General features: G+C 40.1%; 1 protein-coding gene across 1 annotated transcript in view; it reads right to left on the bottom strand.

Moving 5' to 3' along the window:
- The window catches only part of Decr1 (2,4-dienoyl-CoA reductase 1), a 33,334-nt gene extending 23,418 nt beyond the window's left edge, over window positions 1-9,916 (bottom strand). The window contains exon 1 of the mRNA XM_069991030.1: window positions 9,548-9,916. Within this exon, the coding sequence (XP_069847131.1) occupies window positions 9,548-9,901 (354 nt within the window). The 5' untranslated portion in view covers window positions 9,902-9,916. The remainder of the gene's footprint in view (window positions 1-9,547) is intronic.
- Between the last annotated feature and the right edge of the window lie 2,410 nt (window positions 9,917-12,326).

The raw sequence follows: 12,326 nt of genomic DNA, 5'->3' as shown, positions 1-12,326 counted from the left end.
GGCTATTGGAGATATAAAAAAAAAATCTCTTAGATTTATCTGACTGGGACAACCCTTAGATCTCAGTCTCCTGAGTAGCTAGGATTACAAGTGTGAGCCACAGATGCCTGACTCATGCCAATCAATTTAGAACCAATGAAATATCTGTTATATTTAAAATATAATTTATTTTAAATAAAAAATATATTGCTGTATTTTGTACTGTAAAATTATTTTTTAGAATGTAATAATTTCATTTGTAAAATCTGAGAAGAATGCAGGTGGTTTACACTTATATTTCCATATCATACTACTTCTGAATATCACTTATATTCTTTCCCATCTTAATTACAAAAACAAATTTTAAGTGTTGACCATAAGAAACAATAGGAGCTAACATTTATTAAGGTGCTACAACCGTCAAGATTATCCAGTGACTACATGAAATAGGTATGTTTTGACTTCATTACACAAGAAGGACTCAGAGTAGTAAAAAACACTGAAAAAGCTTAGGACCAACATTCACAGATAGGTTGGCAGGCTCCTGAGTTTTCTTATAACTGCCTTGCATATTGCCCATGTCTATCCTCTGAGCACTTGCAAAGCTTAATGATCACAACATTACACCAGAGAATTGTGCGAGGTCCCCCGTTAGTTAATGGTAGCAAAATCAAAGCTCTGCAGTTTATCATTCCCTACTAGAGTATTTCTTTTCTTTTGGGGGGGGGTCCGGTCGTGGGGCCTGAACTCTGGGCCTGGGCACTGTCCCTCAGCTCTTCAGCTCAAGGCTAGCGCTCTACCACTTGAGCCACAGCGCCACTTCCGGCTTTTTTCTTTTTGCTTATGTGGTGCTGAGGAATCGAACCCAGGGCCTTGAGCATGCAAGGCAAGTGCTCTACCACTCAGCCACCTTCCCAGCCCTACTAGAGTATTTCTGTAAGCTAAATAAACTACCATCACTTTATCCAGGTTATCTAGAAATTTGCCCTAATAACATGGACAATGACAGAATAAATTAACTGGAAATTGCCCAAGAAAGTGCTCAGAATGTGTGTAATAGCAACTAAGGTTGGAAAAAAAAAAAGAAATGTGCAACATGTTTTTAACATAGAAATAAATGGTTGGAAAAGACTAGAAGAAAATACTAGTAAGCAATAGAGTGAATCTTACCATATGCCAGTGTCCCCAATGATCTTTCCTCACATAAAAATACTTTTAATAAGATAATTTTGCTTTCATTTTATAAAGGAAATTGGAGTAGAGAAAAGTCAAATAACATTTTACGAATACTAAGTCATGAAGAATGACTCAAATCCACAATTTGTTTGACTTCAGTCTGTCCTTTATGGTTATTACCTCTAAATGATGGTATTACAGACAATTACCTGTTTCCATTTAGTTGTTTCCATTTAGTTGGGTTTTAGTGTTTTTTAAATTTTTCTCAATAAATATAGTTTATTTCATAATTGGGAAATAACAGTATTAATGGACAAAATTTGAGAATGTATATAAATTAACTGGTGAAGATAAATTTGCAAATCTGGTCATGTTCCATGCCAGCCATCATATTTCTCACAGCTTCATGTTGACAAGGCATTATTATGCTTTGGCATAATAATCCAAGCAACCTACAATAATCTTTTTCTACATAAATGGCAGTTTTACGGCTGCCACCCGCCCCCAGAACTATTAACTTAATATGATGATTCAGGAAGTTTTCAAGAATAGGCTGGTAAATTTGTCACTACCTAATAATAATGAAAAAATGCATTTAAATTTATAGACTCTACCATGAATTTTACTTATTCGGTTCTAATTTGTATAGAGAATTTGATGTGAGGCTTTATGAGAGATAATCAATATATGTATGTACAACTGTTAAATGTTTTTTAAAGGTATTTCTTCTGACCTCCTAACTGCTATAGAATAGCATATAATGCAAAATATATTACATTTAATAGCAACAATAATCCTAGTGCCTATAATGTAACAAGATCATTACATGAGGCATACTTATTTACCTTATTTTATTCAAACAATACTGATCTTAGGATTTCACTTCCCTACCAATCCAAAAGTGAAAAAAAAATCTGACACACTATTTAATTCTCAGTTCACAGCATATATGTGAATATAAATTCAGCTATCTTTTGGTCTAAAAATTGTTCAATATTAAGACAACAGAAATGCTCAGGCCTTACCGAATTATGCCACACTTGATTCTCTAGTTTTCCAAAAGCCATACTAAAAAATCCACAGTTTGATTTGGCCATTTGTTTCTAAATTTTAAAAATGAAACTAAAATACACTTTCAACAATGTTTAAATCTTGTTTGATGACTTTTTTAGAAATAATTTGCTTAGAAATAAGTCGTTGAAAAATGGAAACAATACCTTTCATATCAAGACTGATTTCTGTAAATCTTTGGTGACAAAATTTTCAAAATTCGCTTTAAGTCTTTCAATTTGAGCAATGTTTATTTTTAGTGTTAGTAGTTCTAAATCCACCTCAAGCAGACTGGCCCTCACCAACCTCCACCTCTGTAACTCATTAGTCTCCACACCATATAAACAGTATCTTCTATCTTCACATATCCCTAATGTATAATACCAAAACTAGCAAGTGGCCATCATGCTTCTAATTCTTAAGTGGAAATATGTGAAAGTCTTGACCCTGTTCCTTCCCTAGAAGATGAAAATTGTGTATCAAGATTTATACTTAAATTACTTTAGGATTTGGGTTAGTCATGAAATCCCATCCTAATAAACTACTGATGTCTTCTGCAGTCAATAATACAAAAAAATTCAATTCTTGAGGAAGATGTTCAATTGAGTATATAATGCTCCCAGTCGACCTTCATTACTCCATGGCTTTTCAAACTTACCACAGAGAGATAAGCTCTGCACTTACTAATCCTTCAGCATTCCTCAAACTGGAAAATCTTTTACCTACTAGCCTTTGCCTTAACTTTCCCTTCAGCCAGAAATACACGCTTTAATTATTTAATAAAGCAAATGCAATATTTATCTGTTGAAACTACAAAATATCATTAAGAAATTAAAGAAGCTGGGCATGTAGGTATACACCTATAATCTCTATAATGCAAGATGAGGTAGAGATTGGAAATATTGAGGTCCTTGAGACCCACATGGACAAAAAGTGTGAAGCTCTACCCAAAACAATATGTATAGTTTAAAAAAAAAAAAAAGCTTGGGGGCATGGATTAATTGGATTAATTGGTATAGAGCACCTGCCTAGAAAGTTCAAGACTCTGAGTTCAAACCTCAGTATTATAAATATATATAAAAAACCTAAAGAAATTAATATATATATTGTGTGCATGAATTAGAAAACTGCATTTTGGGGACTAGGAATGTAGCTTAGTGGTAGAATGTTTGCCTAGCATGCATGAGGCCAGGCCACATAAACACAAAAAATTATATATACCTATTTCTTTATTTATTAAGAAAATTGCATTTTGTGTGGAGGCCAATATTTCCCAAATTGACCTAGAGATTTAACAATATCCCTATCAAAATACCAGTTGGCTTTTTGCCAACTGAGAGCTTTTGAGATCTTTTCATACAGCTTGAGTGTTCAACATGTTCTTTAATTAGTATTTCACTAAAATAGTTAACACAAAATAATCATATATGTAAGGCCACAATATAGGAGTATAGAAGAAATCAAAGCTATACAAGAAAAAATGGAATAGAATAAGTTTCATAGACATGCACCTTACTTGAAGTATAAATACTTTATCTTCAATATTTTCTGTATATTTATAGACAATGATATACTTCCACATTTATTTAGAGACAGATTCTCAGTGTCTATTGGTTTGGGTCAAATGAATTTTTTTTAGATCAAAATGACTATACAACTTTCAGAGTAAAAGCTTCCACAGGCTAGGCCTTAACTATCATGTCAGGTTAATAAACACCAGAAAACTACATTTTTCAAAGGATGAGTTTGAAAAATGCAAGTTATTGAATTCCCAAAACACCTCTTGTTTTTCTATATATATTCCTTATATATTAAGCCTCCCATAGCTATTTCCTAATTCATTTTGCCCAGATGCTAGAAGTCACTTCTTTGTGCTATGTATGCTTTCTTTTCATGCCCAGACCATAGACACTTCTAACAAGGGGTGTGGTTCCCAGCAGGAGGCATCTGAACATGCAGGGAAAGCTATAGAGGATATTCTAGTGAATGTTACAGTGCAGAAAAGAATAGTGCAGAAAAGAATTGTCTCAATCCAAATGCCAATAGTGCTCTTGCAAACGTTAAAGAACTTAAGTGCCCAAACTGTCATATGCATGGCTAGACACAGGCCACGTTAAGCTCATGCTCTCATCTGTAGATTTTCTGACCATGTCTATGCTTTAACTTAAAAGAGGGGGCATTGCACAGGCTGCTGAGATTCTAAGCTTCTGCACAGCACAGATCTCGTTGCCACAGCAACTTGAAGGTAAGGCAGAACAAATATAAAAGTAAGTGCCTCGCTGGACTCCAAGCTAAATGCCTAGTCTGAATCACAGTTGCTGGTAGCAAGGCCAAATTACATTTGTGTGTAATGATATATAGCAATGAACTAGGGTCCTTGAAAAAGTAGCTTCTCTGTGCTACAGGGTGTGCTTTCAACTTTTATGATACTTCTTATCTGTCTGCAGTTAAATGCAGACTGAACAGATTCTTCCCAATAGTATACAATCTAGGAAGAGAAATTAGGAGGCAACTTAAGATATTTAACCAATCTTTACTAACATCATTCTTGCGAGTCACTTCTCTCTGATACCCTGTTACCTGAGTCAAAACTTACATGATTTGGGGGGGAACCAAAACTCAGAACTTCTGCCCTTTTTTATTTGGGAATTTACTTTTGTGAGAAGATATTAAGGAAAACACGATATTATAATTAAGTACAGAATTCCTTCCTTTATTTATTTCAACTTTTTACTGTGCATCTGCTGTGTCTTGAGCACTGTTTCAGGCAATGGCAATATAGCATTGAGCAAAACAGATAACTAAACCCTCAGGAAGATTCTATCTGGAAAGACAAGGAACAAATAAAGTGAAATTTACAGAATATTAAAAGCTGATATGTGCCGCAAGTAAAAGAAAAAAAAAACATGGAGAACAAAAAGAATAGAATACTGCTACATTAAATAGGTGGTCAGAGAAAGCTTCTCTGGCAGTGACATTTTCAGCAAAATACTGAAAGAGGTGAAGGATGAATCACAGTTCCCAGGAAGGGAGAAATATGAACTTGAAGCTCTAAGAAGAAAATGGGCCTAGTGGAAAAATGGCAAGAAGGTGGTATGGCTGAAGTAAGAGGGAAGGAGAAGGCAACAAGACAAAAAGGACTACATCATGAAGTCCAAAGTCAGCCACAATGTAGACACATGCGTAGTAAGAAACATTTGCACTGGGCGCCAGTGGCAGAAGTTCAACAGGATTTGCCTTAAGTTCTTAGAGGATTATTCTGGATTCTGTGTTGAGGACAGAATGTGAGGAGTAGAGCTAGAGACAGGGAGACAATGTGGCACTTGCAGATTAGGCCATACAGAGATGACAGCTTAAACCTCAATGCTATCAACAGAAGTGGAGGGAAATTGGCAAACTAAGTTACTTGGAAGGTCCTGAAAGTGAGGATATAATGAATTATCACTGGGAAAATATTGACCAGTTCCATATACTTCTTCTTCAGTGAAGCCCAACCTTATAAAACTTTGACCTTTTTCACTAAAAAATGTATAAACAGGTCTCTGGTGCATTGAAAAGATCAAGACCATAAGAGTGACAGGCACTTCAAATAGAAGGCGTTACTCTAAATGAGAGCTGGTGAGGGTGGCAGAAATAAAGAGGGGGGAAAGCATATTCTACACACAAAACTATCATGTAAATTAGCCTGTACACACATGCTCAGTACATAGAAGTGGTGAATAAGAGGAAGATACTGTCGACGAAATGACTGCTAGACAGGAAGCCCATAGTGGAGGTTTGAGGATAAGGAGCTCTTTGTTAGAAGTACCTTGCCTAAAATACACAAGTGGCAATATCTAAGGTAATTCGTTTTGAAGCATGAAGAAAAAGTCAGGGCAAATGGTAAATGGCAGCAGCATTTCATGATGTGAGTGATTATGAGGGCTTACAGTTTCAGCACTCCTTTTACTACACAGTGTCTTTCCCTTTGGATCCGCTGACTTCAAAGGTCTGTTATCTCACAACACTTACAGATCCTGAGGATCTCCTCTGGTCTCCAGCCTCCAGTCTCTGCTCACCCCAAACCTTCTACACAGCTCTCCAGGTGGGACTTTTCAGATAGGATCTCCGACTTTGCCCCAACTTAATGGTGATCATCCTTTCTTTGCCTTCGAGTAGCTATGATGACAGGTCTGTGTCATCACACCTAACTCCTGTTCATAATTTTCATGGCACTGTATCAACTCAGCACAGGTCAGTCTTTCCTTCTCCCAACTTCTGTCTTCAACCATCCACCAAGATTTCTGTTACCTCCTAAATATCATTCTACTTAAAGTCTCTCCACACCAATACTACTTTTGTTAGGATCACCTCAATTCTCATATCGAAAAAAGATCATCCAAGGTCTGCCACTTACTTCCACTCTTGACCCACTCCTCTACCTCAAGATAAAGCTTTAATATCTTCATGGGACCCCTAGTCTGTTCAATAACCTGTCTCATGCCACCCGCTTTCTCAGTACCAAAAACCTCAAGTCTGGGCCTTCCCACAGGCCACTCCCCCACCTAGAGCTTACTTAAGCCTTGGTAATTCCTATTCATCTTCTGATAACAGCTTAAACATATACCAAAAATACCCCTAGGAAACCAAACAATCCCTAAAGGGGCAGTGCTTGTTTCTTCCCCAGTCCTGATGGGGAGCTCGGTTAAGGAACTCAAACCTTCTTTCTGCCACCTTGTTGCAACAGAGATGGTTGAACTCACTAAGAAACTTAGAGTCTCTCTACTCTCATTGGGGAGGACTAGGGCTTAGACAAATGGCCTCTTGGGAACTAGCTGTTCTCAGAGAAAAATGTTCCAAACTCTTCCTAAGAAGCCAAAGCTGCCAAATTGAGGCAATGTCCAGATAACAGGCCCAGTTGGCTGTAAGAACAAGTCCTTTAAAAAAAAGTGATTCTGGGCTGAGAAGGTGGCTCAGTGGTAGAGTGCTTGCCATGCATGCATGAGGTCCTGGGTTCGATTCCTCAGCACCACATAAGCAGAAAATGCCAGAAGTGGTGCTGTGGCTCAAGTGGTAGAGAGCTAGCCTTAAGCTGAAGAGCTGAGGGTCAACGCCCAGGCCCAGAGTTCAGGCCCCACAACAGACCAAAAAGAAAAAAAAAAGTGATACTTAGGAGCAGATGCTGGTGGCTCACACCTGTGATCCAAGCTATTCAGGAAACTGAGATCTGAGGACTGTGGTTAAGAAGCCAGGCTTGGCAAGAAAGTCCATAAGATTCTTGCTGAGGCTCAAATGGTAGAGCATTGACTTTGAGCACTCAGGGACAAGGCCCAGGCCCAGAATTCAAACCCATGACTGGCAAAAAAAAAAAAAAAAAAGTGATTCTTGGGATTCATTTTACAGACTAAAAGCAAGGTGCTTTGTTTTTGTTTGTTTGTTTCTTGCATCTCACAGACACATTTTATTCATGCCACATAAGAAGTGGTGCTCCTACAAGTATATATACAACAATGTTCCATGTTCCATCTAACAAAGCTTGCTTAAACGTGCAGGCAGACTGGCGTGTGGCTTCGTGCATTCAAAGGAGCTGGCTAATGATGGCCATGAGAAGGTGCAGGTGTGGAACTTATTCTTTTATCAGTATTTCTGATAACTTATTTCTTTTATCAGTATTCCTGATCTTATACACGATGAAGCCCATCAAACCCTACCCAGATCTCCTGGTAAACCTGGGTGTAGTAGAGTTTCAGGGAGACCCAGACATTTTTCATAAAGCTTTGAAGCATCTCGACAGGACAGAGGGCTCAGACCCCACCAGACACCACACCATCTTCCAGGAAAGATCAGAAGCCACCACAGAGCCCAGCAGGAAGGCCAGGAGCTTTGTGTTTTAAGTCACATACACACACAAAATCAAAAGACCTGCGATGTCATTGGGCTATAAGCAGAAATCAGTTTTTTCTTCTCACATACACATCCTGAGTACATAGCACACAGTAAATGGCCATTTAAAAAAAATCTAACTATGGAAACGTGCTCTAGTATGTCATATACTCTATAATACCAAATCAGTTAACGAAAACAAAGCTTTTTAACTTCTACACACATGCCATCCTTTAGGTCTAGACTATACTTAAGGACCTATAAAATCCAACTCCTGATTCAAAAGCCAGTTCTAGGATAAATTCTAGGAAGCCTCCTTCCCTGAGACCAGGCAGAGAGGCTTAGAACTTAAAGTCTTTCCCTTGTTAGACAGGCAGCCATGTGAGCCATGTTTCCAGATATTTTTATTTTTGCTTTGGTTATTTTTCAGATAAGGTCTTCCCTTTTTGCTGGGGCCCGCCCTTGGACGATCCTCCCACCTATGTGTGGGTTGAGGTGAGATCTGGCTGTACCAGGGCTAACCTCAAACAGATTTCCTACACTCTCATCTCCACCTCCGGAGTAGCTGAGACACTCAGCTCACCCCTTGGGTTTTGCTTTTGTTCTGTTTTGTTTCCTTTTTATGTGGATTTGTTTTGTGAAAATTCATTACACAAATGGAATCATATAGTGTCATATCCACTGAGATGGAGTTGAGGGGCAAGGAGAAATGCATGCTGTGAGAACTGTACCACAGAACCAACCCGAAGAAATGACCTGCTCCTTCTGGAACACATTTTTCTTTCCAAACAACTACAGAACTTCCCACTTTGACCTTAAGACCAGCTTTTGACTGCTGCCAATAAGCGTTTGTCAATAGCTACAAGTGGGCAAAGTGCCAATGAACTTCATTCCAGAATAACTTTGTGGGGTCCTTCAGCCTGTGACTTTATGTCTAGGATTGAAATCCTCTTGTTTATTCAAAATGTCTATTGAAGACTGATCTCTATATTTTTAAGTCTGAAGTTTGAATTAATGACACGAACACATAGGTAGATCCTCATTTAAAAAAAAAAAAAAAGATTTCATATAAGACCCACATTCACCTACAAAGCTGTTCACACAGCCCAGCCCTTGGTCTTCAAGGCAGCAGTTGTGACCTGTCCTTCGTTCCCTGTTCTTTCCCTATCTTTCCAGCGATTTACACACAACTTTGAAAGTTGGAGGAGGGAGAAGAGGGTAATACGAAACTTAGAAAAACACCTATGTCCCACACAGCACAGACGCCAGCTGGCGTCCTCGCTCCCCACGTGGGCCTCGCCCCTCCTAGTTGGATCCCAGCGCCCGAGCCCCCATCTCTCCCCTAATAATGAAGTTAGGGTCCCAGCCCAGCTCTCCACGCCCGGGACACCCGCTCTTCAACCCCTGCGCTCTGCGTCCAGCCCCTTGGTCCTGGCACCATGGGCCCAGGCCGGGCCCCCAACCTCTCCAGCCGCCTTACCCGCTGTGGACTAAGGCCCCAGGACAGCTGGGACACCCGAGCACAGAGCACCAGGCCGCGCAGCGCCATGTCGCCCGCAGTAGCTGCAAGGCCCGGAGGCGGGACGGAAAGGACGGAGTTCTCGGAGGCGGACGGGGCGGGGAGGCTACGCGGCGCGCCCTCCGCCCGCCCCGAGTCCCGCCCAGCCGCTGCTGCCCGCTCCCCCAGGGCACCCTGGGCCCCAAGTGCTGGAGGGCGGTGGGAATGGTGTCCTTGTGAGTGGGGACACTTTGATGCCTTATTAAGTTGCCAGATTGCAGGAACACGTGACGAGCGCCGTCCACCGAGGGTTAGTACCTCTTTGCAGTAATTCATGTTTGCCTTAAATGCATGTAGTAGAGCATCTCCTAGTGCCCGGATAGTATCTCGGATTTAAACGTGGCCTCGCTTCTCCGTGTGTGTGTGGGGGGGGGGGGGGGAGGGGGGAGCCGTCCCTCCCAGACCTCGAGATTTGGAAGGACACAACGCCGCCTATTGCCGAGTTGTGGCTCAGACCGTCCACCCTTTGCTTTTCTCTCTGACGAAGAAGCAACCTACAAAAGCCAAAGCAGACGCCTAAACTATTCACCCTTGAAGAACAGGGGTTGGAAATGCATGAGTCCACTTATAGGACTTGTCTTTTACTTGAGATCTGGGCGGGATGGGGAAGAGGGGCTGGGACTTGCCAAAAAGTGTACGCTAGCGGGTTCTCACCTGTAATCCTAGCTACTCAGGAGGCTGAGATCTGAGGATCGCGGTCCAAAGCCAGCCCGGGCAGGAAAGTCCTTGAGACTCCTATCTCCAATAAACCACCAGAAAACCGGAAGTGGCGCTGTGGCTCAAGTAGTAGAGCGCTCGTCTTGAGCTGAAGAGCACAGGGACAGCGCCCAAGCCCAGAGTTCAGAATCACTCACGACCGACCAAAAAATAAAATAAATAAAATAAATGTATTCTGGGAACACAGAAAGAAATAAAAGATAGATAGAAGGAAAAGGTATATCTCGAATGTGAAAAGAGTATGTTCACTTAGTAAGGTAAAATATAAGTAAAATTATAGTCTATAGCCAGACCACCCTGAACGTTCTGGATCTTCTCTGATTTTGGCAGCTAAACAAGATAAGGTTTGGTTAGTACTTAGTTGGGATAATATGCCCTTAAAAGTTGAATTCATCAAAAGTTAAATCATAAGCATGCCATTGCCTTCATGATAAATGTAAGTGAAGGTCAAGCCACAGTATTAAATAATAGCTGCATACGATCAGCTGTAGGGATCTGTCCTTCAGTAAGCCCAGATGGTAAGTATCTTTTAAAACAATCTATGGCATCTCTCACTTCTCAGTTCTTTCAGCTCCTACTGTATGCAATACATAATACACAGAGAATATGATAATCGGATGTTTATATTGTCAGTATATAGTAGGTATTAGTACAGTGTTTGGAGGAAATAGAAGGACTGTCTTTTGAATTTACTATTCCTTTTCACCATATCTAGCATAATAGTGAGCCCTCAACAAACGTGGTCAATGAATGAATAAACACTACCGCTGATGCTATTTTCTAAATATGGTACCATAAGAATAACTTAGAGGCCGGGCTTCTGTGATCCTAGCTACTGAGGAAGCTGAGATCTGAGGATCATGGTTCAAAACCAGCCAGGGCAGAAAAGTCTGTGAGACTCTTATCTCCAATAAACCACTAGATACCGGAAGTGGCCAGTGGTAGAGCACTGGCCTTGAGCTGAAAAGTGAAGGGACAGCACCCAAGCCCAGAGTTCAAGCCCCACGACCGACAAAGAAAAAAAAAAGAATAACTTAGAGGAGAACTCCTCACATTGACTGGAGCCACTAAGGACTAAAGAAAAACAAAAAAGGCCATTCCATTAGCAATGGATTATGGCTTGAGCATTCTGAGAACATAATATCTTCAGAGGTGCTGGAACAAATTCCTGGTGGATACTGAGGGTCCATGACTTGTCAATTTTAAGAAGGTGGGGGATGTAACTGTATTTTGTGATAGTTGTACTGTTTTTTAATTTTACATGTTCCCCAAAGCCCATTTATCAAAAGCTTGGTCCTCAGCCTGTAGTGGCACTGGAAGTGGGGCCTTGTGAGACTTAAGTCACCAAGCACCAACTCTTCAAGGAGATACTGGTATCCTAGCACCTTCTTGACTCTCTTTCTTGCTTCTTTGATGCCATGAGGTGAGCAGGCATCTTCTGCCATGTTTCCCTTTATTAAGTACTATGTTGATTATTGAGTTACAGGCCCAAAGCAACAGGGACAAACAACCACGAACTGAAAGTTCTGACACTCTGAGCCAAAATAAATGTTTGTTCTGATGAGCTATTTGTCTTGTGTATTTTGTTAAGGTAAAGAAAAGCTGGATAACACTACTTCTCATTGTAAATTCTCTGTGCCTTTAATGTATAAAAATATTTTTAAGGCTAAGTAAGTCTCTGCCAGCTTGCAACACAGTGTGATACCTTGATTAGGACTTAAAAACCATCCCTTTATATGTAATCATAAAGGAAGATAGAACCTCTATCTCCTTTAAGAATAAGAGCCTAATGTTCCTTGGCTCCAAGTTACAAAGTTACCTCCTCCATAAAGATACGAGAAAATTTTCCTTTGGGTCAAACCATTAGCTACCACAAATGTCACTCCAATTCCATGTGAATTTAAGGCAAATTATATATGAAAAATGTTGCTATAACCCCTTTTTTATTCTTTTACTTTTGTTTTATATATATATTTTTGTTGGT

This window comes from Dipodomys merriami, unplaced genomic scaffold, assembly GCF_024711535.1.
Source record: "Dipodomys merriami isolate MVZ:Mamm:240054 unplaced genomic scaffold, mDipMer1.0.p SCAF_4, whole genome shotgun sequence".
NCBI lineage: Eukaryota > Metazoa > Chordata > Mammalia > Rodentia > Heteromyidae > Dipodomys > Dipodomys merriami.
This window is presented reverse-complemented; position numbering and strand designations above follow the sequence as displayed.